The 27,927-nt window shown below is 54.7% G+C and overlaps 1 protein-coding gene and 1 long non-coding RNA gene across 3 annotated transcripts in view; one reads left to right on the forward strand and one right to left on the reverse strand.

Moving 5' to 3' along the window:
• LOC125707366 (uncharacterized) overlaps positions 1–2,701 on the forward strand; it is a 15,047-nt gene extending 12,346 nt beyond the window's left edge. The window contains exon 3 of the long non-coding RNA XR_007382269.1: positions 2,602–2,701. This is a non-coding gene — a long non-coding RNA (uncharacterized LOC125707366). The remainder of the gene's footprint in view (positions 1–2,601) is intronic.
• Positions 1–27,927, reverse strand: part of babam2 (BRISC and BRCA1 A complex member 2) — a 51,315-nt gene that overhangs the window by 8,758 nt on the left and 14,630 nt on the right. For both annotated transcript variants that reach the window (XM_048974450.1, XM_048974449.1), the window contains 3 exons: positions 24,723–24,917; positions 23,249–23,323; positions 6,429–6,538 (listed from right to left, as the gene is read on the reverse strand). In XM_048974450.1, the coding sequence (XP_048830407.1) occupies positions 6,429–6,538; positions 23,249–23,323; positions 24,723–24,917 (380 nt within the window). The remainder of the gene's footprint in view (positions 1–6,428; positions 6,539–23,248; positions 23,324–24,722; positions 24,918–27,927) is intronic.

Consider the following 27,927-nt stretch of genomic DNA (forward strand, 5'->3'; position numbering starts at 1 on the left):
TCGCCAAACCCGGAAATTATTCTGGGTTTTCCTACTGCCCGTGTTCCCAAGCCAGCTAATTATTTCGGGTTTTCCTATGGACCGTCATGTGCCAGAGGCTCTGGTGCGAGTGTGGTCTGGCCCACTAACGGCTGCAGGACAGGAGACTGCGCCTGGCTGAGATTCTGGGGGACGTCGGTTGGGCATGGCTGCACCTCCGCATGGTGGCAACGTGTCGCCTAAACGGGCTTTTCTGGGCTGGGGGCCCCGAAGACATGGCTAATTGCGGTAACGAGGAACCCCCTATGGACCGTCACCCTTGCAGGGGGCATGTGGGGGAGACGGCAGGGCCACCAGAGGTGTTGCTATGGGGCTTTCATGGCCGCTGAACCGGTTCGCAATTCCCGGGAAGGCAAATCTGGTCTTGCCGGGTTTGGACGCGGCCCCGTTCCACTTCACGCAGCCCAGCTTGGCACACTTGCCCCAATTCCTGGTCGAGTCACCTGTGGTGACTGCGTCCGGATCAGATTCTTTTCCAAGGTACCGAACGGGCCGTGGGCGTGACAGAATCCAACAAGGAAAGGATCGGTCCCGACTGGCTGCGATGGCACCCTCAGGAACAGCCTGCTTCTCGCTGACAGTCCTGCTTTTAATTGTGCAATCCGATCCGAAGTGTATAGGAAATATTTTTTAAATTTCTGAATCCTCACAGACTTTCATTGGTCCGTTGGGCTTGTTGTTGTTTCACGTGACAAGATGTCATGGCACTGGACAGAGCCACATCCCCAGGCCGATGGGCACATATACCCGCGGGAAACAGAAACACACAAACACACACAGCAGCATGTAAACAGCGACCAGGGAACGGCTCTCTCAACAGTGGGCAAGCTATGTCGTCATGTGACCCTGATCAGGTGATTCTGTGTGGCCAATCACTACGGCTTTACCATTTTCAAAGGATGTTTTAACATAATGTCACCCAGAGATTTTCTGTAAATAAAAAAGCAGAAAGTAGATAAACCAGTCACTGGCTCAACTGGAAAAGCTCCCTAATCCCTTCCCTGATCCACATGAAATCCAGCCCACGTCATGGTCTTACCCTGAGATATATTTTCGTCCCTCTGAATGCAGTTGCAGTTTAGTCCTATACCTTTGGAAAAGCAGAATCCCTCTCCATTTCCGCGGATATCTCGCAGGTGTGGTGGCTCAGGGAGAGAGAGAGCTGTGCATTGTGGGTAACCCCCCCCAGGTTGTGCCAGACATCGCACTGGATTATGGCGCACTTACAGTGATTCCATAAATGTGGACCAATCACAAAAAAACATATTTCTTCAGCTAGCCCAAGAGTCGTTTCCTCCGTAGCATTCCGATATTGCCCGACCTGCCGGATCCCTGAGGTGCAGCATTCCCCAAAAGCATCCCACGCATCCTGCGGCCATTTTTTATTATACCCCAGCAGCAGGGGAAATGCCCCTGAGCAATGGAGCACCCACCCCCCACCCCACAGAACAATACATTCCACATAGATGGGGGTTCAGTATAAAACAATAACTTGAAAATAACTCTGCCCCACCCACCGCCATGTATGAGGTTCTTTTCTGTATTACATCCTGAATGGAACAGCTGTTAGACCCTTGAATGAGGTTCGCTTACAGCTACGGCTCTGGTGAAATCCCAACTGGGGCGGGTTTCCCGTGGGCCATCAGTCAGCAGAGAAGTGAATAGGATAGTGTTGGCTGTCCAATTAGGCTTCCTTTTAATTAAGAACTATTCCCGTCGTAATTAGTGGTTCCGCCACTGAAATAAGACCTTCCAAATGAGACATGACCTACTGATGCTCGGCATTTCTTACGCCGCAAACGGCCGGGATGAGCTAAGCTGCCCACTCACGAGGACCCCAAGGCTACTCCAGCTGCCTGAGCAAAAATAATAAACAAACACTGCACTCCTGCAAAACCTCCTCGACTCCGCATTCCCCCGGGCTGAGCACAAGACGTGGTCCGACCCCACCGGTATGGCAGGTTCTGAGGAGCATTTCTTTCTTGGGGGGGAGACTGGGACCGGTGACAACAAGCGGGTAGGAGAACGATGGAAAGGTCACTAGGAGCCCGACCAGACAGCAGCTTATTAGAGCATCGGCAGAAAGGTCAAGGGCGCATTTCGGAATTAAGGGCGCAGGATGCCGACCCGCCTGGGCACTCCCCGGCCCCCCAGCCCCCCGGCCCCACCGAAGCACCCTGAAGTCTTGGTGAGCCATGCATTCCTTAGAAAAAGGAATAACGATAAACAGTGGGGGATGGCGGATTAATGAAAACTAGAAAATATGGGGCAAACGAGGGACCCCCGTGCCTGGCCACAGAAACCCCCAGGACTCCTCGAGGGCCTGGAGATGGAGGGGGGGGGGGGGTTTCCTCCCCCTCGTCGGTGGCCCATCTCCAGGGGCATCTTCTGTGCGCCGCTGCAGCACGGCAACATAAAAGGACCAAGACCCAAACCGCTTTTTATACTCTCATCTCTCTCTGCCTTGGGGCCTAACTGTGCCCACGCACCTTATATAACCCTCTGTCTCTCTCTCTCTCTCTCTCTCTCGCCCTCTCTCTCTCCCTCGCTTCGCGGGCACAGGAGCGGGGAGCCGGGCCGGGAGCCACCTGCGACGTCGACGGGCACCCAGCACGGCAACGTGTGCAAATGTGAGAGGGGGGATCTGATGGAGAAGAGGAATAAAGAAAAATGAGGGGGGGGGGGGGGCAGGGAGGCTCAGGGAGCTGCTCCAGCGAGGGAATCAGAGAGATGTAGCTGCGTAGACAAGAGACAAAAGTCATCGAAGATGAAGAAAAAGAAAATGACAGAGCAGCTGTGGGCAGCTGAGAGAGAGAGAGGTGCAAACTAGGGAGCCATGTTTCAATGGGGCCGCCAACGTCCCTCAGACAGGGACAGTGAGCGGGAGGGACAGCGAGCGGGAGGGACAGCGAGCGGGAGGGACAGCGAGCGGGAGGCACAGCGAGCGGGAGGGACAGCGAGCGGGAGGGACAGAGAGCGGGAGGGACAGCGAGCGGGAGGGACAGCGAGCGGGAGGCAGAGCAAGCGGGAGGGACAGCGAGCGGGAGGCACAGCGAGCGGGAGGCACAGCGAGCGGGAGGGACAGCGAGCGGGAGGCACAGCGAGCGGGAGGCACAGCGAGCGGGAGGGACAGAGAGCGGGAGGGACAGAGAGCGGGAGGGACAGCGAACGGGAGGGACAGCGAGCGGGAGGGACAGAGAACGGGAGGGACAGCGAGCAGGAGGGACAGCGAGCGGGAGGGACAGCGAGCGGGAGGGACAGCGAGCGGGAGGGACAGAGAGCGGGAGGGACAGAGAGCGGGAGGGACAGCGAACGGGAGGGACAGAGAGCGGGAGGGACAGCGAACGGGAGGGACAGCGAGCGGGAGGGACAGCGAGCGGGAGGCACAGCGAGCGGGAGGGACAGCGAGCGGGAGGCACAGCGAGCGGGAGGGACAGCGAGCGGGAGGCACAGCGAGCGGGAGGGACAGCGAGCGGGAGGGACAGCGAGCGGGAGGCACAGCGAGCGGGAGGGACAGATAGAGGGGAGGCACAGCGAACGGGAGGGACAGCGAACGGGAGGGACAGCGAGCGGGAGGGACAGAGAGCGGGAGGGACAGCGAGCGGGAGGGACAGCGAGCGGGAGGGACAGCGAGCGGGAGGCACAGCGAGCGGGAGGCACAGCGAGCGGGAGGGACAGCGAGCGGGAGGCACAGCGAGCGGGAGGGACAGCGAGCGGGAGGCACAGCGAGCGGGAGGGACAGCGAGCGGGAGGCACAGCGAGCGGGAGGGACAGATAGAGGGGAGGCACAGCGAACGGGAGGGACAGCGAACGGGAGGGACAGCGAGCGGGAGGGACAGAGAGCGGGAGGGACAGCGAGCGGGAGGGACAGCGAACGGGAGGGACAGCGAGCGGGAGGGACAGCGAGCGGGAGGCACAGCGAGCGGGAGGCACAGCGAGCGGGAGGGACAGCGAGCGGGAGGGACAGCGAGCGGGAGGCACAGCGAGCGGGAGGCAGAGCAAGCGGGAGGGACAGAGAACGGGAGGGACAGCGAGCGGGAGGCAGAGCAAGCGGGAGGGACAGATAGAGGGGAGGCACGCCAGTTCACAGTTCCACAGCTCCAGTTGTATTTCCACAAAACGGGAAACTGGCCTGTTTTCTTCTCCCCTCTGTGGTGCTTTCCCTATCGATCGCGTGCCCCCCCCCGTGTGTGTGTACATTTGTGTGCACGTGTGAGCTAGTTCAATGAACGACGAATCCAGAAATAAAGACAGAGCACAAATACACACACACACACACACACACACACACACACACACACACACACACACATACACACACACACTTGCTTTCATATCTTTGTATCATATCCCCACTCATTTCTATAAGTATAAACCTAATTTTAGCAATGGCACCCTACCCAGCCCTAACCTGAACCATAAGTAAACAAGCAAAATACAAGAGTTTTGACATTTTGAGTTTTATGATTGCAGTCATACATTTTTATAAAAATGAGTTTCCCCTTATGTCCTTACAAGGTAACAAGATACAGGTTTTCGTCAGATTTTGGGAAAATCTGCTCCCCACAATATAATTTCCTGCAAGGTGTGGAATGGAAGAAAGTCACAAACATGAGCAGAGCCGATTTCAGGCCAGGCTTCCTCCTCGGAGGGCTGAGGTGCTGTCAGCCCCCTCCCCGTTAAGCCTGCCCACAGCTGTGCACTGGCCCGCTTTCCTCATGCACACCGCTGTAGGGCCTCAAAAGGCACCAGGGTGCCGAAGTCAGGGCTGGGAGCAACGTTCAGCTCAACCTGCTGCCCTCCAGCTGTCCTAGCCCCCCAGCTCCGTCAGCCCCCCCCCCCCCGCCTCAAACTGTGACACGTGGAATCTGCAGGGGCTGTCATGAACCAGCGGCTATGCCCCCCCCCCCCCCCAAAGTCAGGGCCATGGCAGAAACAAAATACACCAAAACAAAGAGCAGGAGGCGCACGTGGGTCCCCGGACCGTCTCCCTCCCCGAGGGTAAAACGTCAAACACCGCCTGGGGTGCAACGACGTCACTCCTACTCAGCGTTGCCCTGCTGCAGCTAACAGCTCAAAGAGAAACCCTCAATGCATAAGAGTCAGCTTGGAAGTGGCAGGGGAAGATAAGCCGAGGAGCCCAGTGACGCAAGCAGGGAGATGCTTTACCCCCAGATCAGGGTCAAAACCCACCACAGCATCTCCAACTGACGATGAGCCGAGATTTAATTGAGCTGCCGCTTCACGGTCTGATGCCGCTACGTTAACACGGGAAACATGTGGTGTTTGGGGGGAAAAGCAGGTCTCGGGAGACATATGCGGCGGTCAGCAACGATTCAGAGAAAGCGACACTTAACCGCTGTCATCTGACAGCCAAAAGCTAAAGAGGATCCGTCTTCCTACTGGGGTGTGTGGGTCACGTTGTGGTGCTATTTTTAGTTGTGTTCGCGGTGGGGGGTGGGGGAGTAGGTCTCGTAACCTGTCTCTAAAAATCTGACCACATCTGTGCACAGCAGGAGGACAAGGTACAGAAAGGAGTTTCAGCCTCCTGACCTGGCGGCGAGGACCTTGGAAATAAAAATCACCCCGGATCATTCCGGATCAGGACGGCGGAGACGAGTAAGGGAGGCAGGGATGGTGACCACACCTTGCTGGCACAGTTACTTGTTGGCACACGTGCCTTTGTGTGACAAGCGTGACACACCCACCGGCTTCCCCAAACAAGGGCTAAGGAGTGAACTATGGACACCGTGAATGTATCGCATCGTCAAGATGGAAGGACAAGCGGTCTCGTGACCCCTAAAGCTCCATCCAGCCCCCCTTCACGTCTATCAATACATCACAACCATGAGAGCTGCATGGCTAGCTAAAAATACCCTCATCACACGGCCGTGGTACATTGTTAGATTACCAACTGGAAATTGACTGGTGTCCCTTCTGCTGGTGATTAAGTGCTGGAGGAACAGCTTCTCATCTATTTTTACCCAAAAAACCTATTCTTTTGTGGCAAGACTTAGCACTTCGGAGTAGCAGACCTTACCCAGACATGCTCTGTGTCATAAACAAAGCTAGTTCTCAGCTTCCTCAGCATTTTAGAGAAGTAGAGAGCAGAAAGAGGAAGTCTGCTCTTTCCAAGCCCCTCACAGTTGCCAGGGTGTGCTTGTCCGCTCCAGTCTTTATTTTTAAATGCATTGCTGTAGACCACTCACATCTGGCGCATGCTGTAAACAGGTCCCATTGTAATGATTTAGAAAACTGGATTTTTGCAGACTCATTCCGGCTCAGGGAAGAGCCGGTTCCAATCAGGAAAGAGAGCAAGAGTGAAGGGAGGCCTGGTGTGGACCATCAGGGTTGGAGGCCTGGAATGACGGAATGACAGCCCCACTTACTGCTCGATGCTGGGGGACAGGTAGAGCTTGGGGAACACCTGGGTGGCTTCAGCGTCTTCGAAGCTGACGGACAGAAGGGCGACGTCTTCTCCTGGGTCCAAGGCTGTGTCCTGCCGGGGAGAGAGATGAGATGGGGGGGGGGGGGGTCACTGACCACACAGAGCGACGGACCATGGCCATGATACCTTCCCATAGACACCGGACCGGCCTGACATACAGGGCCGGGTTAGGATTACTGTCTTGGAGGTGGCCACGAAAGGTGCTTCAGATGACCCACTTAACGCCCGCACATGTGTAATGCCAACAGCTCACCTTTCCGCTGGCCCGAACGGCCGCCCGCTACGATGATGTTCCACTAGAACATCACCAGCTCGCTCGGATGACTAGCAGAGAACCAGATGGGACAAGGAGGGCCACTTACTGACTGAGCTCATCCTGTCGAGCCATCAGCCGCTGAACTGGAATGTGCAGTTTCCATCTCATTCACGGGCTCAGAAATCCAGAAGAGAGAAAGTCACACTACCAAACAGGCAAAACGCTCTTCGCCAAGCTGGCCAAAAGTTAGCTCAACCTCAGCATCTGGCCAAACAGCTACAAGTAACACGGCACAACTGAAACGAAATTCCTCATAAATGTACAAAGAGAGACTGGAAAAAAGCACCTTATTTGGCCACATAATACAGGCAATGGATGGTCACCGTGGCTTGCAAAAGTGGTGACCTACCACACGTGTCAGGACATCTATACGCTGTCCTTAGAAGACAAAAAAAGCCAGCCAGGGGTTCAACTTGACTCAATCAGTCCACATAAATGTGGCTCTGTCCGGCCCGGGATACGCCGTGGTACTCATGTTCTCAGAGATGCGCTTTTCCGTGTTTCTGTTTGGATTCGTGGCAGCCCCGGTCATCGCCGTCACCCCCGGTTTCATTTCCCTGGAGCAGCGTTGGGCCGATCTAATGGGTGCCCTGCTCAGCTCAGACAGGAAGCCCTTCCGGCCCAATGACGCGTCTGGAACCTTCCGTCCTTCACAAGGCTTCGGCACAGAGCGTCACTTGGAAGTCCCTTTTCGACTGTCCCCATATGGCCGCTACCATAGGTCCTTCCCTCCAAGGTCACAGAAACAGCAAGATCAGTCTCAATTCAAATAAAAGTAGACCATTAACAAAAAAATAAGTGTAGCAAGCTATACACATCATGTCTCATCCTCCTGGTAGATCATCGTGCTGAGTATGTAAGTCCTCTCATTTCAAAACTCTAAGTATTTGATACAGGAATGAAAACCACAGCCATCATGACAGCAACAACAACTATATTCCAATTTGAGTTTTAGATACAGTAAGTGCACGTCTACGCTGGGAAATCCAGGCCACCAAGACAGACTAAAAAGACAGACGAAAGCCCCAAGGTGCCTCCAGCGTGTCCCGAGAAGGTCAAACCCCACAGGCTCCCATTAGAGCGGGATACGGAAGCTGTCCTTTCCAACATGCTTCCAGAAATCTGAGTCATGCCACGGCCTCGCAAATCCCACGGCTGGGTGAACGGGAAGGACTGAAATCCTAAAAGACTTCAGTAGCCCTCTGGTAATTTTGAGCGGGACTTGGCTGGAATTGGTATCATACGCTGCGGGATGTTGGACAGGCAAACGACATGGGCGGCCGATCGATTGTTCTCTAATGAATTACTGAGAGGTGCAGAGTGCAGGTGTAGAGGGCAAATCCCTTACGGTAAGTATGACACACTGAGGATGAGTGTAAGGCTAGCCCTCAGTGACGCATACAGCACACGGTAACCTTGCACTCGGTAATAAGAACCTACAACAGGTAACTTAACAAGAGCTCTGCAGAATAACTGCCACTTTCCTCAGTGTGTTAGCAGGTTCGGGGCCCAAGGGGACGGCCTCACAGTTCCCGGATCAGTGCCTTTTCAACTGCCTTATAGCTTGGTGACCATCCAAAGTGATGTACAACTGAGAGAGCAGGGTCAGCTGGCTCCTGAAGCGACTGGGGATTAGTTGGGTCTTGCTCAAGAGCCCAGCAGGGAAATCACTCTGCTGACCCTAGGATTCAATCCCGTGACATTAAGAGGGACCTTCTAATCACGGGTGTAATGTCCTGACTCGCTGAGGCAGACGATGCCTCCAAAGTTTTAACTAAAAGCAACCTTGATGATTATCAGACTAGATGGATCTCCTGGAGGAATTCAAACGCTTTCAAGCAAATAAGCAGCATGAATCTGTCTCTCCAGACACTCAGAAACTACCCAATGTAAAGCAAATGTAGCATCTCCGTGATCCTTGTCCATGGATAATGATGACCAAAGCCATTCTGTGGACAGAACACCACCTAAAGGTTGCAGTTGGTGTGACTGTGAGCAAAGTCATGTGACTCGCAGGCATCTGCGAGCATAAAGGGGGAAACTGGAAACTTAGGGGTGGGTGGGGGGATGGAAGAGACTGACTCGAGTATGGTTCATGTCCTCCATGCCCTCCATGGCAGTGACACACAAGACAGCTCGGGGAAGTGACAGGCCCCCCTGAGCAAGGTCTACTGGACCCGACACACTGACCACTCAAAACACAAGCCCAGCGCATGGGTCCAGCATGCTGGACTCAGCTCCAAACGTCAACATATCTTAACCAGACATGCGGCAGTAGGTAAGGGAAGATGATCGCTCTTAGAACGTTGCTGCAGTAAAACACTGTCCATCTTATCCCTCAAGTCGGTTACGATATTACAGACTATAACCTTAACCTGATGCCCTCATCCTTCGACAGCCAGATGCATGTCTGATACATCTCAGGTGACTGTGACCCATCAGCCACAGTAACTCAATGCAAGAGCAAATGGGCTTGGGTGGGTTATTCCAGCCAGTTCTCTGAGAAGACCACCAACTCTGGCACCTCTGTCTTGACCAGGGTGGTGTGGGGCATGCAGAACACTAAGGGTGTGCCCCTGCTCGTACATGACAAATGGCTGTGCAGACCCTCACCCTCACTGCAAATCCGTAGAAGCCAGGGAACTTCTCAGAATGGGCTGCGGAGGAGGCAGCGGCACCACGCCCTTCCCGCCACGTAGGAGAACACAGTGCCCGCTGCCCCTCCCCCAGAACCTTGGTGGAACTCCTGGGCCGAATCCAAGAGTACACACCCACAGTTCGCGGAGCAGCCGGTGATGCAACTGGCTTCCCGAGGAATATGAATCACCACACCTAGCCTGACATCAGCATGGAAGTTCATCCTGTCCCATCAGGCAAACGGGGCTGCGCAAAGTCCGACTGACATCAGGCCCATTAATCGAGGCCTAACCTGAACAAGCGGGCCGCACCATAACTTTCAAATGTACACAGTGCAAGTATCCTTCCCTCCGTCACTGTGGAGGAGGATCTCAAAGGATGGTGGAGAACCTCCCCATTTTTAAGAAAAGACTCTAGGTCAGGACTCACTTTTGGAACTGAGGGCTACTTCACAGGTACTGAGCCACACGAAGGGCTACCAGTGTGAAACGCCCTCCTAAATGTACCTAAACTTCATGTATAATAAACGTGTTTTAAATGCTTTTTTTTTTTTAGATATTGTCATCTTCCAATCTATATAAATGCAAATGTGATTAAAGAAGAACAGCAACAGGATAAAATTACATTTTAGATGCTGCTCACTGGAGAGTTGTGCTATTTTTAGAACAGGTCCGCGGGCGACTCATGTGGTTCTTGTGGGCATCCTGGTGCCCGTGGGCACCATGTTGGTGACCCCAGCTGTAGGTGCTTCCGAAGCGCCAGGCACATGCCGTACCCTTAGCAGCAAAGCGCCTCAAGCAGGAATTCGGCAGGATGTGAAAATTGCAGCTGCGGAGGTCAACAGGAAATGATTAAATGTGGGACACGGCTTGCCGGGAATGTGGGATAAAGCGTAGCTGGAAATTACTGCTGCTAACATTCTGTAATGGTGGTGTGTGTGTGTGACTCTGTTTGTGCGTGTGTGTGCGTGTGTGCGTGCATGCGCGCATGCTTGGGTGTGCAAACAGAAAAACATCAGAAACAATGGTAAAGACGACTATAAGTTTTGTCAACAAAATGTACTTAAGATCATTTATCTAACAAAAAATATATTATCTTTGGGCTAAACCAAAAAAAAGGAAATCATTATGCTAAAATTAATGAATATACAAAACGAAGCTCGTTCTCCAAATTGCTGTCATCGCCGTCGCAGATGGCTGCTGCGCAGGGCGTGGAGGGGCTACCCAACCAAAAACACCCTCCAGCTCGTGGTCATCCCTGGCCACGGAGCGCACAGAGACCTTCGTCTGTTCTTCCCACCGGGGGGGACGTGGGGAGGGGCGGGACTCCGACCCATTATTACTGGAAGCCAAAGTGCCGGCCTGTGAGTCAGCGCTGCGACGGTGACGACATGCGCTTTACCGCGAAGGAGTTAACGCAGCCAGTGACACTACTTGGCTGCTGTGCTCACCGCTTCCTGCGTGCCTTGGCTGCTCGCCAAATGCTCGGATATGTTGGCGCCGGAGCACTGGGCCAAATCCTGAGCTGACGAGCCAAAAGGGGTGGGACCCCCCCCACCCCACCCCGGCAGATAGGACATAATGGGGCCTGGTACACAAAAGGGGCTCCTGCCTATTGGATAAGTTCACACTGCTAAACCCAGGAAAACGTGGCCCATAAGAAAACTCAGGCAGGAAAGGAACAGATACAGGTTTCTTAGGAATCCCAGAGGGGGGGGGCGTGATCCCAGATTTGGCACTGCAGTTGTACCTCGATCGCGCACTTTGCCTGAAGTGCTGACGCGATCCGATCTTATCGACACAAACTGAAGCCAGCAAATAAACAAACTAGGGGAGAGAAAAGGCTGGTTAATTACGCAGGGCCTGCGTGTGTAACGGCTCGGCTCCCGTCTGACGTGAAGCAGCTACTCATACATCCCACAACTACAGAGATGCCTCACGCGGCTGGTCCTTTGCTATGGAGCAAAATAGCTGTGACTCTCATCCAAAAAAGCCACAATGATTTCTGTCCCACCCCCCACATAATTTGCATTTCTCAGTATCTTTGTGCACCCCCGTTACCAAAAGCGAGAGGGGTCACCGACGTCATCCCGTTGCCTCGGGCCAGACGTCTGTGGTGGCAAAGGGTGATTACCACTAGGGGGGTAATACGGCCTCCTGGGGGGTGGGGGGGTGCTCGTTGGACAGAGGGCATCAAAGGAATGTCGCCGGAGGTGATGACTCACAGACAGGAAGTGTATCTCTGAACGACTCTGAAGAGGATCATTGTTTTTGAGACTCGAGCAAGGAGCCAAGAAGCCGAATGAAGCCAAATCAGACAGAAAGCACCTTAAACAAAAACATACATTCTCTTCTCGCACACCCGTGCAGGACAATGGCGGGCGAGAAAGACGGGGAGAGAGAGAGAGAGAGAGAGCGCACTTCATGACTCCATCATCTCTGACTGGAAGTAAAAAAAAAAAAAAAAAAACCCCACGCGTGACTCACGGTCACAGACACATGCCGTCCTGTGCGGGGCACAGCGATGACAGGTAATAATGTCAAAGGGGGTGATGTTTATTATCAGGATGCAGGGGTGGGAAGAGAAGCCGTGCTCTGACCACCAGGGCAGGGGGGGCATGCCAAGTTTGAGGACAGACCAACGTAAAGTGGCCCTCCGCTCGGCAAACGGGACACGGGGATGGCAGAGGGGGGCGGCCAGATGCACACCAAGACTGGGGTCACAGTGTGGTGATACCGCCTCCCTTCACTTCACGGGCAGGACCCTGTCCGTATCAGAGAGATGGGGGCCTGGGGGAGGGCGCATTTCCAGCCCCTTCAGCTGGCAAGCTGCCAAATCAAGTTTACATTACACACACGCTGGTGCACATGGCCACACGCGCACACACGCGCACACACACACACACACACACACACACACACACACACACACACACACACACACACACACACACACACACAGGCCCTATTCCTAAGCCTGATCGCTCCCTCGGAAAGGTGAGAAGCCTGTTTGTCTGCAGGCAGCGGCGCTGCACTCCAGTTCCCCAGCATTCCTGTCTCGGTAAAGCCCGCTTAATTACGAGTCAGCGCACCTGAACAACAGCACCCACACCCCACACCCCGCGGGCCGCCGCGGGCCACACATGCCCCGCCCCCCCACCCCCCGAAAGCACAGCTACGTACAAACCAGCCAGCTAGCGCAGGGCCCAAGCGATAAAACGCCAATGACCACCAGAGGCATCGTGGTGCCATGCAGGGGGGGGGGTTTAGGTGACCCAGTTCAGGACTTCATCATCCCTACCAGGAACTCGCTCGATTACCTTCACTACAGTAATAAAGAAACAAAAAGCCCATGAATAAAGGCTTTATCACTGTCGGGCAGATGTTTTCGGCATTTCCTGCATGGCACGGTGACACAGAACCCATGCTGGGCTGTCCCTCCCTCTGTTAACGCTGCCATGTCCCCCCCCCCATGCCCATAAGATCAATCTCTTTGTTTATCAAATGTTCTGCTCTGAACAATATGGAAATTTGACAGTTGCGTCGGGTTGACAGCTCAGAAAGCCCGACCACGGCGGGCAGTGCACTGCACGGAGCGACACGAAGGTGTCCGTGAGGGCCAAGCCAAGCGCGTGTGACTATGTGACCGGTATTAACCCAGGAGAAGGAAGAGAGGGGGGGAGGGAAGGAGAGAGAGAGGGAGAGGGAGAGAGGCAGGGAGGGAGGGTGTGTTCCAGCACTTTGCCCACACATGTCCTAGGAGACACGCCCTCATCACAGCCTTTTCACATCAACACGCGATGTGGCCAAACACACCCTAGTCAACAAACAGGCCCCGGTGCAGATGGATGCTGGAGGTTCGCCGCTAAGGGCCGTGGGCCGGTTTTAGCCAGCATGTGGAGCCTGCGAGCGCCCAGGGGAAGGCACCACCCCGCAGATGCAGAGGAATGCCAACACTTGGTTTGGTGGCGGATGGGGGTGGTGGTAGTTCTGCTTGGCTGATCTTTCCATCAAACTATTTGGTGATATTGAGAGCCCAGTGCCAGATACAGGTCGCGGGGCCTTTCTGCAGCAAGGCGGGGAACTGTCCTGCACAATCAACTGAAACTGAGACTCGCACGGATCGTGGACAGACATATGCGTGTGTGCAAATGCCAGCCCATTCGCTCTCAGGGAAACACGTGTAGGAATGACACAGATGAGACCCGCCTCCCCGGACACCACAAACACGTGGTGATGGGGAACACAACCACGAGCAACAGGATGAAGATGAACACAGGAACACGGGCCTCACCACGCCACCGAGACAGGCCTGCCGGTGTCACACGGCCGCATCGACGGGGGGCGGGACGAGCTGTCCGTACCAGCACATGGCTCTGACAAACCGCCGCATCCGCGCCCACACTCGAACAGACGGCGGCGGGGGGGTATAAGATTCGCCGGGCCCATGGCTCGTGGAGCAGAGCGGGGGTGTCGTAACCGCAGCACAGGCCGGAGCCACAAAGGAGGAGGTGAAGCAGGACCCGCTGACTCCTCCACCTCTGCAGGTGGACGGGGGGGAATGTGGGGACGGAAGGGTGGCTGTCGCCATGGCAGCAGAGGCACTCCGGGAGACAGTGGACGGGCTGTGAGAGTACCACTGAGAAGAGATGGTCTGGAGAGGGCAAGACATTTCAGAAAAAATGAAAATGAAAGTGTCTGAGACCCTCCTTGATATTTCCGCCGACCGCACAGAGCAGGTGTCTGAAACGTCGGCGCACAGAACAAAAATCTGCGCAAGTAAACTCGGGGGTAATCTTCCCCCCTCCATCTGTGTCGGAGACTGAAATAGACGCGGGACGGATGCGAGGACAGGGGCGCCTGCCAATAATCTGCCAGCCATTATGCAGCGTTAACTCATTAGCATTTCGGGCTGCGATCGGGCCAGAGATGGACGCCACGGAGCGCCGTCTCCAACAGTAACCGAGCGAGCGCGGTACTGACGTCTTAAGGATCCGGCCATATCTGATAGAGCACCGTAAATCAGTAAGGGTGTCGCCATGGCGATCACCACTGGCTCTGTGATCGCAACTAGCCTGTCAGATGCACAGCCGGCTCCCCCAACATCCGAGACCATGTGCTGGGAGTGAAACTGGGAACATCAGACACCAATCGGGATGTCCGGTTTGTTTCTGGAGTATTTTGTAACGAGACTATTATAATGTACAGAGGTGTTCTTCAGCCTTGGAATAGATATTAATAATTACAGAGATTTCCTATGAATTCACATTGTGTGCAAACATTTGAAGTGCCACACTACTGGAGACACCACTGTCCTGTCAGTGAGCTGAGCTCCCAACTCAAAACATAGCAGAGAAAAACAAACACAAATCACAGCAATAACACAAATTAGCCCCACCTTGGCACCTAGAGGCTCAGTGACAGGCAGAGATGGCCGAGAAAAACAGGAAGTGACCCAGGAAACATTAAGTGTGAGAGAGAGAGAGAGCGAGAGACAGGGAGCCCTGCCTTTGTAGTCTTAATGACAGGGAGACCTCATTGAAGGTCAACAATCTAAATGGCACTAACCTCCCTGACAGCTCTAGTGGAGCCCCAGGCTGGCTCGAGACCCCCCCTCCAACAACGGGTCAGGCTACGGGCATCTGCTTTGACCCATCCCACACCAGCTCTGTCGGTTTTTGTTCTGTGTTGGTGGAGGGTTAGTCACCACGCGCGGTACCGTCATTAGAAGCTTCCGGGTCCTGCCGACACGGCCGCTTCACGCTGGGAGGCGAAGTCACATGACCCTGCACGGAACTGTGCGTTTTTTATAGGGATTTATGCAGCCAAAGTTCACATCGCAGACTGTTTAACGATTGTGGACTTCACTTCTCACACAGCCTAATAAAGACAAGTAATGATCATCTGGATAAAGCCTTCGCTAAAATATGAAAGTGTACCTTACCAGACCCGCTAAAACTTTGCATGCTGTTTATTTTAATTCTGTTGTGAAGGGAGGTAAGAACCTTTGCAATAAATACAGCAGACGCCCGTGGTCAGGCCTGTCCTGGCCTGGCACGCCCCACTCCCAGTGGCTGCGCCCTCCTGTGGTCCTCTCGTACACTCCCTGCCTGACTGTCCTGCCCTCGTTCGCTCGCCACAGAGGCCGTGGTCCATTTTCATAAGTTTTCAGCCAAAGAAACTCATCTGTCTGACAAAACGCCACCGGCTTTCCTCGAAAAGCCTGTATTACTTCGTGCTTCACCCCCAGCATCGATGACTATTAGAGAGTAACATTTCTCGCTTGTGTTTTTTTTTAGTTTTAAGTCAGGCATGCATGCGGCCACCCCCGCATGCGGCCGATACGTCTGTGCACACATGACTGAAATGGAGAGCTGCGGCTCGGCCTTGACTTCCGGCAGGTAACGGTAACATCTTCAGCAGCCTTTTGCGGGGGCGAGCGCAAACCCCAAACGGGAACGGATGCATTCGCGGCCTGGGGTGCGCCAGCAACAAGGGGGCATGACCTGATCCGTGGTATGGAATTCATGGGCTGGGGTGCAAGGCCGGATGACCAGAACAGTGTAATGGAAATCTGCGCCCCCCCCCCCGGGGAATATACCGCGTTCTGAAGCACGGGGGGCCCACCCGCAAAGTAAAAAACATGATTAATTAACCATGACTAATTAACCTTAATCTAATTAGTTAACATGTTAGTCACATGGGACCTGAATGGATGTTACAAGCCTTAACGGTCCTAACAGCCCTGACATAAAGCCCCCCCCCCCCACCCCATCCTGCTGGGGGTGTGCAGTAATCACCGTCGATAATGGCAGCTTTGAAGGTCAGTCTTCAGCTTCTGCAGTAGAAATGTCAGAAAGGCAGGAAGGCGGCTGCTGGAGGGAAAGGGGGGGCTGCAGCTACCGTCCCCTCAAGCCCCCTCCCCGAGATACCATCCCACGGCTCTCTTGGATGAAAAGCGACGTTATGAAGAGGGTGAGTGAGAAAATGGAGGAGGAAGAGGCTCCGTGGGGATGAGAGGCCCATGCTGAGGGATGATGTACCAGGGGCATGCTGGGAAAGCGCACTAGGGTCCCGCCCCCCCCAGTCACCCACCTCAGGCCCACTCTCTATTCCACCCCTAATAAAACTTGCAGGCGTATTTCTGCTCTGAGATGGCAAAGCCACCCCCGACCCCAGGGGCTCTATGGTGCTGAGGGGGGGTCGGTCTGTCTGCACGCTCCGTGGCGTGAGCGGAGCAGGTGAGCTGCCTTTATTGCCGCTGCGGTGTACAGGGTTGCATGTGGCCAACTCCGTTTCCTGCCAACTGCGGCCCCCGAACTCCTTGACAAAAAACCACAATATTTCAGATTGCTCCCACCTGCATGCATCCCGCCCCCCCCCCCCCCACCCCATGGCAGACGGAGCTGCTTGGAGCAGGTGCGCGGGATAATCAGAGGAACGGCCGTGTCTTTTGGGGGGGCCAGTCTGGTGCCTCAGGCTTGGCGTGCGCGGGGGGGGGGGGGTCACACCACAGTTGGCATCCCTTTGATGTCCCCTTTGCAGCTGTGTGGTTATGGTTACAGCCCCCCCTCTCTGCGATCCGGTCTGACCGCGGAGCCATTCAAAGGCGGGCGGGCAAAGCGACTATTGTCCCGGGGAAGAATGTCGCCTTACTCGACATGTGACCCCCTACTGGAGGGTTAGGGGTCAAAGATGAACGGTCCTTTTTCAGCTCTAGACCAAGTACACTACAGCCAACGTGGAAGCATTTCGGCAGCCGGACCCTCCGCACACGAGCTCCAATTCCCGCCCCCACTGGATCCATATTGGGAAACTTCTCTACGGCCGAGCTCCTCCCTGCCTGTGGCTGCCACCGCGCCATGTGGACCCAGGAAGCAGAGACCGCAGAGGGGCTTCCTGCCCTGGACCCCCCCGCCGTTATGCAACTCCCTCTCGCAATGCATCCCGTGGAAGCCATTCCACTGCCGGAGTCAGCAAACCCCCTCCCCCCCCCAACCCTGAACCTTCCTGTCTGAGCGTTCTAGTTGTGGGACCGGGGACAGACGTGTAACCCCCGGTCCATCCGAAACGCATTTCCCAGGCTACTCATTGCCGCCGGCTCTCGCGACTAACAGAACGCAGAATGCTGCAGCTAACGGTACTACCTGTAGTCTAAGGGAGGCCGCTTTGCAGCAGCTGCACTTGGGCGGCAAACTAAGCCAACACTCTCCGCTTTTGCTGATTATCACCTAGACCACCCCCCCCATCCCACAGGGCCATTTTCGCTCAAGCTTTTGTTTCTGAACTTTTATTTTGACATTTATCCTGACCTCCATGTCCCACCCAGCCTATAATTTAGCCCCCCCCCCGAACGGCAACTTAATTGTTTATCTGCGAGACGGGCACCACTGATCTTTTCAGGTCTTCATTTGCTCTGCATTAGCGAGCGCTACCCGCCAATTATCCGGCATTTTCCCAGCTCCAGCGTTAATAAACATGATGCAGCGCGATGGAACGTCTACCCCCCCGACGCAGAGAAGCCACTTCAGAGACAAGAGAAGCCTTTTAAAAACATTTACAGTAAGGGGGTGATTAAAAACCAACCCCCTCCCCCCCCCCCCTCCCTGGACAAAACTCGCTTCTGAAAGTCTTCCAAAAAGGGAGACGAGACGAAGGGGCTGCTTTATGCAAGCTGATATGTTCTCTTAGATCGCCTACCTACAATTACCACCGGGGGAGGCTTCCAGCTGCCACTGGGGGGGGGGGACACAGCCGGGATTAGTTTACACCTTTTTAATGTTGAGGGATTCAGCAGAGAGCCACAGGAGCAAACGCAGACGAAGTCTGGTATCTATGGAGAGAGGTACCTCAGAAAGTGCTGGGTCACGTGACAGTCACATTGGGATGCTCTGATGGAAGGTCACCCACTGGACGACGTTGTCCTGGCGGGAAAAAGGTGTCAACAACACCTCGAAGAGACAGGAGATATGAGGAGGGCCATCGTGGCCTGAGAGCGATGGGAAGAAGGGAAGGGGGATGGAGAACTCCCCCCCCCCCCCATGCATGGCGGGGTACATGCGGAGGAGAGCGTCCAAAGCCGCATCGCTGGCCACACGCCCGGCTGCGGCGACCGCGGCCTTCACCTGCCCCTCCCCCGTCACCGTCACCCGCTGGGCGGCCAGTGAAAACGCACCCTGCCCGCGCGGAGGACTTCACACATCTGTCCACCCAAACGCTATCGGTGGGGGGGGTGGGCAGAGGGCCGGGCCTGGATCCAGACTCCCCCTCTCTCCCTGGCAAAGGCCCCTGAAACCAAACACCCCCACCCTCGCGGAGAAAATGCTGGAGCACCACACTCCCCTCACTTCTGAGGCACTGCCTGACCTTGGCATGACCTTGCACTGCGAGAGGGGGGGGCTCTCCACCTGGCCCCGCCCTCCTCCTTACTTTGGGACGCTAACTGGTGTGGCGGAACTTCTTTAAACCCCCCCCCACCTTCTACAAGCTTCCGCGTGAATAGCGAGGCCCCTGCCATGACGGCAAGGGTGAACGAGGGCAACGGAAAAGCCGGACGGCCTGAGGAGGAACCTGCAATTACCTTACAGCTCGGAAGGATTCCTGAGCGCTTGCTCAATGTTTACACTGCGAGGGCATGGCCGGGCCGCAGATCAGAGCCGCTCGCCCTGCTGCCTTGTCACGCACATGTCCCCCTGCAGGCCAGGCATGGCGTCACCCCACTAACCGCCGGGAAAGGAGAGTGGTGGAGCTGCAGGAAGGTGCGATGCGAAGTCACGCGCGGCCCAGGGAGGCGCACAGAGCAGAGCACCATGGGAATGAGGAGGACCATGACACACGAGCGACCAACAGCAGCCACAAATCCGAACCCGAAGTCCAAAGCGATGCTCCTCAAAAGATTGTTGTCTTTCCTGAACAGACATGTGACTGCCTCGGAGAGTGGTAATGCGACAGGAACGCTCGCGGATGCCATTGGGGTGACTGTGAATGGATGGCACGCGTCGAGCACAGGCTGGCCTCTGTGCTGCAGGCCATCATGGCGAAGCCGTCGCCCTCGGGTCAGAACAGGCTCTGTGAGCATGCGGTGCTATGGGGGGGGGGGGGGGTGACAGGACACACAATAAACCAGTGTGTCAAAGTGCAGTGGCCGTGGGGAGACAGGGGGAAGGTATGGGAAGTGTGTGATCAGTGGCCGAAGAGGTGAGCGATTATCTTGTGCTGGTGATGTCACAACCACGCTGCCCCCATCGGCACCCCCCCGCAGGCTGTGTGCTGGGGCGATGTGGGGGGGGGGGGGGGAGCTGTTAGCTGTTTGTTTGCAAGGACCGCCACCGGGAGGACGTGTGCAGTCATCATGTGACTCAGTGCGCTATCTTTAGCCACTTCTCTAAAGCGTGGCCGTTATCTCAACGGCACCGGGGTGGGGCCTTCAGTGCCAGAGGCTACTGCACTGGGGGGACGGCGGAAGGTGTGAGCGAGTGAGCAAGACGAGGGTGTCGCAGGAACTCTCGCACGCCGCACCTCTTGTGAAATGTGTCACATCTTTTCCGCTAACATCTTTGTGTTTTGGGAGCCGACTTTTTGTTCCGGTGTATTCTGTGCTGGTGTCAGGGTAAAGAGGGAAGGCAAGGAATGAGGAAAAAGAAGCATGGATGGGCAGGAAGACATGAAGAGTCTGAATGACAGACAAAGAAACAGACAGGACGACAGACAGAGACAGTCAGGAAGAGATAGGATGATAGAGAGAGACAGACAGGATGAGAGACAGAACGACAGACAGGATAACAAACAGAATGACAGACAGGCAGACAGAGACAGACAGACAAGATGGCAGACAGAGAGACAGACAGGAGGACAGACAGACAGAATAACAAAGAGAGACAGAGATGCTCCTGTGCCAGGTGACCAGAGCTGAAGTGAATCCGGTGTGTCTGCACCACGACCCTGACGCAGGGTGAAGTGCTTGCCGTCATGTCAGCCACCCACATAATAACCGGGGCTTCGTCTAGCAGAACCCAGACCCGGTTAGTGAGCGGCGAGGCCAGCCGGGCTCAGCCATCTGACCATCCCGCCGGATGCTGCAGGATGGGCTTCCCCAGCACGTCCATCTCGGCTGGACGCCCATGGCAACACCAACCATCACCCCTCTCAAGCACTGCTCATATCTCCCCGAGGCCTCACTATCTCAGGGGATGATACGTACCCAGCATGCACCAGGACAGGGCACGGCGCATCACAGAGAGAATGCAGACAGACACGGACAACTCTGATTAGCCGGCGTCCTCACAGAAACCACCAGCGTGGCTTAACTCAGCAGCCATACGAATACTTCAGGCTGGGGGCTCCATCTCATCCTTTTCTTTTTATAAACATGTATATTAAAAAAACACTGTTCTCCCCACCACCCTTGCAACTACCTCGAGGGCTTGCTGTGTCTCCAGCTCGTTAAAAGCATAAAAACAACTCTGTCAGCCCCCCCCTGCCCCTGAGAAGCAGCCCGTTTACCCCGAGTGTAATAAGGACGGAGCTGCCTTACATTCTCCAGCAAGGCGCGCAAATGGGCTCCTTCTCGGATCTGCGGCCATCCGGAAGCAGAAGGGGTTAGGGTCACAGCGGGGGGTAAGTACAGAGGAGAGAACGGACAGGATAAAGATAAAAATGAGCGCCCCTCCCGAATAAATAAAGCAGACAAAGGAGGGCAGTTTAACCAGGGGCCTCACCCCCCCCACCCGCCCGTTGCTGTTCATCCAGAGTTTGGAAGCACAGTGACATTACACGCTGGTGCTGCCCTCTACCCCCCAGGCCAAAACCACCATGCTGGGGGGGTGATGTCCACTGGCCCCCCTCACCCCCCACAGCTTTTAATGGATGTTGCATGTCAGTCTTCGGCCCTTAGCTACAGGTGTGAGACGCCACAACAACGAACCATCAATCTCCAGCCCGGCCTGTCCCTGCAGTAATCCGACCGGAAAATTCTCTCTACAGGTTCCGTGCCCCCCAGTCGCTCATACAGGCGTGCCAGTGGGACCTCCGCACGACCCAGCCTGGTCCGAGTCACAGAAGCGATCAAAAATCTAAATCTGAATTCTCAGACGTATCAGGTACTCAAATAAGCTTCCATATCCTCAAAGCTGCTGAAAAAAGATGTTTTAGAAAGTCTTCAGTGTCATCCATCCATCCATCCATCCATCCATCCATACACCCATCCAGTTCTGCAGGGAGTTCCGTTCTGCCGGGGTGCTTGTGCTCGAATCTTCTGCGCAGTGATATGATTGGTGTTTGGTAGAAGAAAATAGTTGCTACATTAAACGGCTCCCTACAAAGTCTGCAGATTATCTTGACTAATGATTTTTGGTAAGAGATATTACTGCTGAATTTCTCAAATGTACTGTTCTGGTACTTTAATCGCCACAGAAGGAATGCCACTCTGTCTCATGATATTGAAGAAAAGCTAGATATTTCCCTGGATGATATCTCCAAAGAGGAGCAACCTAGATGGATAGAAAGAGCTAAAGCGTCGGGGTTAAGTGCCCCTTTAAGGTGGTTGCTTGCTGCTCGAGTGCTGTACTGGGACTGCTTGCAGTGCTGTGCACGGTGTGAACTTTGGGTGACTGTTCATTTTGTTCCGTCACAAGCCGCGGTGTTACGCACACCTTTGTGACCGGCTGACGGAACGCCTGACGTCAGAACACAGGCGATCTCGTCGGGACTCTGGGTCTGGGGCTACGGCCGGAAACCGACGGGATATGCGGCGGCTCGGCGGAATCTGTGGCATCCGAGCACGACGTCAAACGTGGCAACGCCACCGTGGTGAAAAGCGCAGCAGCCAGTAGTGAAGCTTTGAAGTCTGAACATGCGACAGGAAGTGGGAACTTCTGACATTAGCTGTGGCCGGGAGACCTGCCTTCCTCGAAGCACACGGCGACAGGGCGCTAACGCTGCCGAAATCTTACAGACGCCTTCTGGTCGACTTTTCTGCCTGACCTGGCTTTTTGACCCACTCTGCTCGCGTCAGCGGCCGGGAGGGGAAAGTTGCCACGTTGAACACTGTCATCGCTGTAACTTTCTGCCTTTTAAGTGGTCCTTCCCGGGGACCAGAAGACGTCACGTTTCTCTTGAAACGTCCTGTGCATGTATCTCTGCGCCCAAACCATAATTCTGCAAAAAACACTCGCCACTTTACACACTCACAACATCCCACATTGTGCATCTTCACTGCAGAATTACTGACACTCTTATTCGCTATTTTCATTGCCTTATTTTGCAGTCTCATTTCATTTTTAAGGCTATTTTAAATTTTACACTATTTAAACTTGGTAGGACTTATTTATACTTCACTCTGTTACTTTATACTATTTTATTTTCCCTTGTATTATGCGTTTCTCTTACAAGCACGATCCTGGAAGAGGCTGTAAAAGTGTCTCACTACACAGATGTACAGTGTGTGTTTGTGACAAAAGACAATTCCTCACAACAAAGGGGGGCATCGTGACTGCTAACCTCACAGTTACTGCCTGCATCCCTGAACGCGGGCGGGGGGGGCATGGGGGTCTGCGTAGCCAGGAGACATTGAGCAGAGAGGGCCTGATGTGGAGTGACAGGCCTCTGATTAGGCAGCTCACAGCCCTGTCACCCAGCAAAGAAACACAGAGACACGTCCACATGTGGAGACGGACAAGGATGCGGGACCAAGGGCACGCGCACACACACACACACACACACACACACACACACACACACACACACACACACACACACACACACACACACACACACACACACACACACACACACACACCTTGGGAGGCCTACCTTCAGCAGATAGACAGGGATGTTGCTAAAGTCCACCGGCAGCTTGAGCAGGAAGCGAGCAGAGAATTCGCCAGTCTGTAAAACATAATGGGGGGGGGGGGGCAATTAGTCTGCTTCCATGGGGGAGGAATCCCAGCGAACACAACATTTTATTGTTTTATTTACTGTCGAGGGGCGGCATGGTGGTTCAATGGTTAGCACTGTTGCCTCATACCTCTGGGACCCAAGTTCGAGTCTCCGCCTAGGTCCCATGTGTGTGGAGTCCCATGTTCTCCCCATGTCGTCGTGGGGTTTCCTCCGAGTACTCCGGTTTCCCCCCACAGTCCAAAAACATGCTGAGGCTAATTGGAGTTGCTAAATTGCCCATAGGTGTGCCTGTGTGAGTGAATGGTGTGTGAGTGTGCCCTGCGATGGGCTGGGCCCCCTATCCAGGGTTGTTCCCTGCCTCGTGCCCATTGCTTCCGGGATGGGCTCCGGACCCCCCCGCGACCCAGTAGGATAAGCGGTTTGGAAAATGGATGGATGGATGGATTTACTGTCAAGCACCAGAAAAATAGTTTGGCAAGTTAATGAAACCAGCAGCAGAAATGCTAAGGAATAAGGTGACGTGGCTAGAGATTCTGGGGGCTGACTGACCCCCACCTGCAGCCGGCCCTCCCACCTGCAGCCGGCCCTCCACCTGCAGCCGGCCTCCACCTGCAGCCGGCCCTCCACCTGCAGCCGGCCCTCCACCTGCCTCCACAGATCGCTGGGCGGTGCCTGCCATGAGCTCCCGTGTCATCCAGCCCTTACGTAAGCGGGTGTTTGGGCGGGGCGGCACACAAACCTCCTGCCGTAAATCCTCTTTATTAAAAACGCCCAGCAGACAATAGAGCCGCGGACGAGGCGTGTGACGCCGCGCCGTGCTCATTACTGCTGCACCTGCGGCGCGGTTATTACCCTGCCAAACGGCAACGCACGCACATGCACGCAATACCCTGAGCGGCCAGAGAGGCGGCGACGTGGAGAACGCTCCCCGGGGCAAACACTGACCTTCGCAGACAGCTCCCAAGTTGCAGGAACTTCCATGCCTCCGTACCACTGAGACCTCCGTACCCCCCCTCCACATTCTCCCGACTCCGACACCCCCACGCAGAAGATTCCAGGTTAACGTGTGGCGCTTCATTCCACTGCAATGCACACCTGCACCCCCACCCCCACAATGCGCCTAGAGCAGCAAATCCTCATCTACCCCCAGCCACCCACTTGCTTCACCCATCACACCCCGGGGGGAGGGTGGTGCCCCCATACAGACGGGGCCGTTTTAGCCCTACAGAGACATGCTAATCAATCTAGCCCCAAGGGATCATGGGAACTTCCAGGGCAATTACAGTGGCAGACTTTATAATGACTGTGTTCATGTGCGCGCATTACTGATGACTGCCGGTGACGATGCTGGGGTACAGGCGGCTCAGGCAGGAGGGCAGGGCCGTACCCAGCTGTTCTTGCGGCCAGCATAGATCTCCATGCCGCACCCATAGCTGGGGTCCTCCAGCAGGCTGTCGTACTCGAAGAGCAGCCGTGAGCTCTCGCGGAGCCGCTGGCACTGGTACTGGTGGTACTGCTGCACAAGCTCCTTCACAAGCAGCAGCAGGCACTCGGGATCTCCGGCGTCCCAGCTCACCAGGTGCTGCACGGGGAGGGGGGGGGGGGGGGGGGGGGGGGGGGGGGGTCAGAGGCTGCAGAACACACAGAAGAAGCCAGGGCAGTGGGCGGAGCTTATGGCGCCTGCCACCACACGACAGAATGACCAATAATGTGTTTAAAGAGCAGAACCAATCAGTGTGTGAGTGAGCAGGCGCCCTGAGGATATTATGTAATTTAAAACACAAACTAAAACAAACAGAAGAACAAGCACAAAATGGAAAGACTATGGGGTACGAACCAGACTCAACACGGGGCAAAGGAAGGATGACTACTGGTACGCGGGGCCGGGCCACGGGGGGCCCTGCCACCCCCCAACTCATACACAGTGGTGCGCCCACTCTGTACCCATCCAAAGGCACCCCACTCTTCCGTATAACAAGTCTCCTCCCACCGCCGCTGCCGTTCCTGCAAACCCCTGCCTACCAACCCAGCACGTTAACGGCAAAAACAGGCGCTGGAGTCATTTCCAATGGCAGACGGGGCTCAAGGGATGCACACACACACACAGACAGACACACAGACACAGACACAGACACATACACACACACACAGACACACACACACACATACACACACACACACACACACAGACACACACACACACACACACACACAAACAGACATACACTCACACACATACACTCACACACACACACATACAGACACACATACAGACACACACACACAGAGGCACAGACACATAAATACACACAGACACACACACAGACACACATACAGACACACATACAGACACACACACACAAACAGACAGACAGACAGACAGACAGACACACACAGACACACACAGACACATAAATACACACAGACACACACACAAATACACACACTAACACACAGACACACACACACAGACACACAGACACACACACACACAAATACACACAGACACACACACACAGAGACACACACACAGAGACACATAAAAAGAGTTCAGAATGAACTAGAAAAGCAGCCTAATGAATTTATCACACGGACTGAAGTTTAAAATGATTATGCTGTGATTTCTGCAGGGTTTTACTGCTCTGGTGACTCACAAAGTCTACACACTCTGGGGGGGGGGGTGGTACCGACAGCATTCACAGCTGTTACATAAAACACACCCGTTACAAATAAGACTCCCCACACACTTAGAGCAAGCTGAGTGTGGACATCAATCAGCCCAGGGTGTTATTATCGGGGGGGGGGGGGCTTCGGAAAGTTCAGGTAAACAAACATATTGACCCATGGCGTTTCCACGCCAGATTCTTTGTGCTGGGGACAGGGGTGGGCTGTACGTTCAGCATGACGGACACACAGGCTACATGAACAAGTTCTGAGATACACTCTACCCATAATGCACTGTGCCCCCTTTGCTACAGCGCGCTGGGTAGGCCGGTGTCTCTGGCAGCAGGTGAATAAGCGCACGTGGGCACACGTGCATGTATATACACGCACACACGCGCACACAGAGAGACAGGGAGCGCAGGCTGGGAACAGCCTCTACAGGCCTGGCAGCTGGCAGCAGCGCGGGTGGGGGCCTCGCCCACTGCCCGAGGTGACTCACTTCCTCCCGGATCCCGGTGTTCTGATGCTCGAGTGCTGCCCACCTTGATGGACGGCAGCTCAGTCAGGTGTAGCCGGTGCCTGAACTCATGGAGTCTTTCCCCCTTCTGTCCATCTATCTTTTGTCACTCTCTCTCTCTCTGTCCTCTTGTCCATCTATCAGTCCATTTAATGATCTGTCTGTCCATCCTCTTGTCCTTTATCTGCCCTCTCATCTCCTCGCCAGTCTACTTTCCAGTCAGTTCATTTGTCCATCTCTCTGTCCACCTGCCTGTCAGTTGATTTGTCCTCAGGTCCAACCCACTCGCCCATCTAAGAATGCGTTTGCCTGTCTAACTGCATGCCTGTCTGTGCTCCTGTCAATCTACCTGTCCAAGCAGAGCTGAGGTTTGGCGCTGCAGCTGCTGACCTCATCATCTGTTAGCTGAGCCGTCTTTACTGGCAAGGCTGGGATTCCCAGAACGGATAGGAAGAACAGGAGCCTTTGTGAGCTGGGGGCGAGGAGCGGGACAGTATCCAGCCCGGGTGGTGACTGCGCGCTTTCCTGGGCTTCAGTGACTGGACTGGGACAGACCCGGGAGACAGGAAACGCCTGGGCTGAGCAGAACCGAGGGAAGACAGACACACACACACACGTTCAAACACACACACCTACACACAGACACACACAGAGACAGACACCTACACACGCTGAAACACACACACACAGGCACCTACACACAGACACACGCTGAAACACACACACACCTACACACACACAGAGACAGCTACACACGCTGAAACACACACACACACACACACACACACACACACACACACACACACACACACACACACACCTACGCCTACACAGACACACGTTCAAACACCTACATCTACACACACACACAGACACACGTTCAAACACACACCTACACACACACACACACACACACACACACACACACAGACACACGTTCAAACACCTACACCTACACACACACCTACACACCTACACACACACACAGATACACGTTCAAACACACACACCTACACACCTACACACACACATATACACACAGACACACGTTCAAACACACACACCTACACACACACACACACACACACACACACACACACACACACACACACAGGCACCTACACACACACACAAAGCTCAAAGACACACCTACACACACACATACAAAGCTCAAAGACACACACCTACACACACACACACACACACACACACACACAGACACACGTACCCACACCTGCATAATTCCAACCACACATAGGGGGGTGGACATGTCTGGAATTTATAACACAAAAACCGACGGCGTTTACATTCCTGGCAGGACTCTTGTTTAAACTGTTTAGACAACTCAGGGTTCTGATTGGAGATCCTGGCCGGCCTGTACCCCCCAGGACGTCTCCGGGTGTGACCGCTC

The sequence above is a fragment of the Brienomyrus brachyistius genome, chromosome 14 (genome assembly GCF_023856365.1).
Source record: "Brienomyrus brachyistius isolate T26 chromosome 14, BBRACH_0.4, whole genome shotgun sequence".
Lineage (NCBI taxonomy): Eukaryota > Metazoa > Chordata > Actinopteri > Osteoglossiformes > Mormyridae > Brienomyrus > Brienomyrus brachyistius.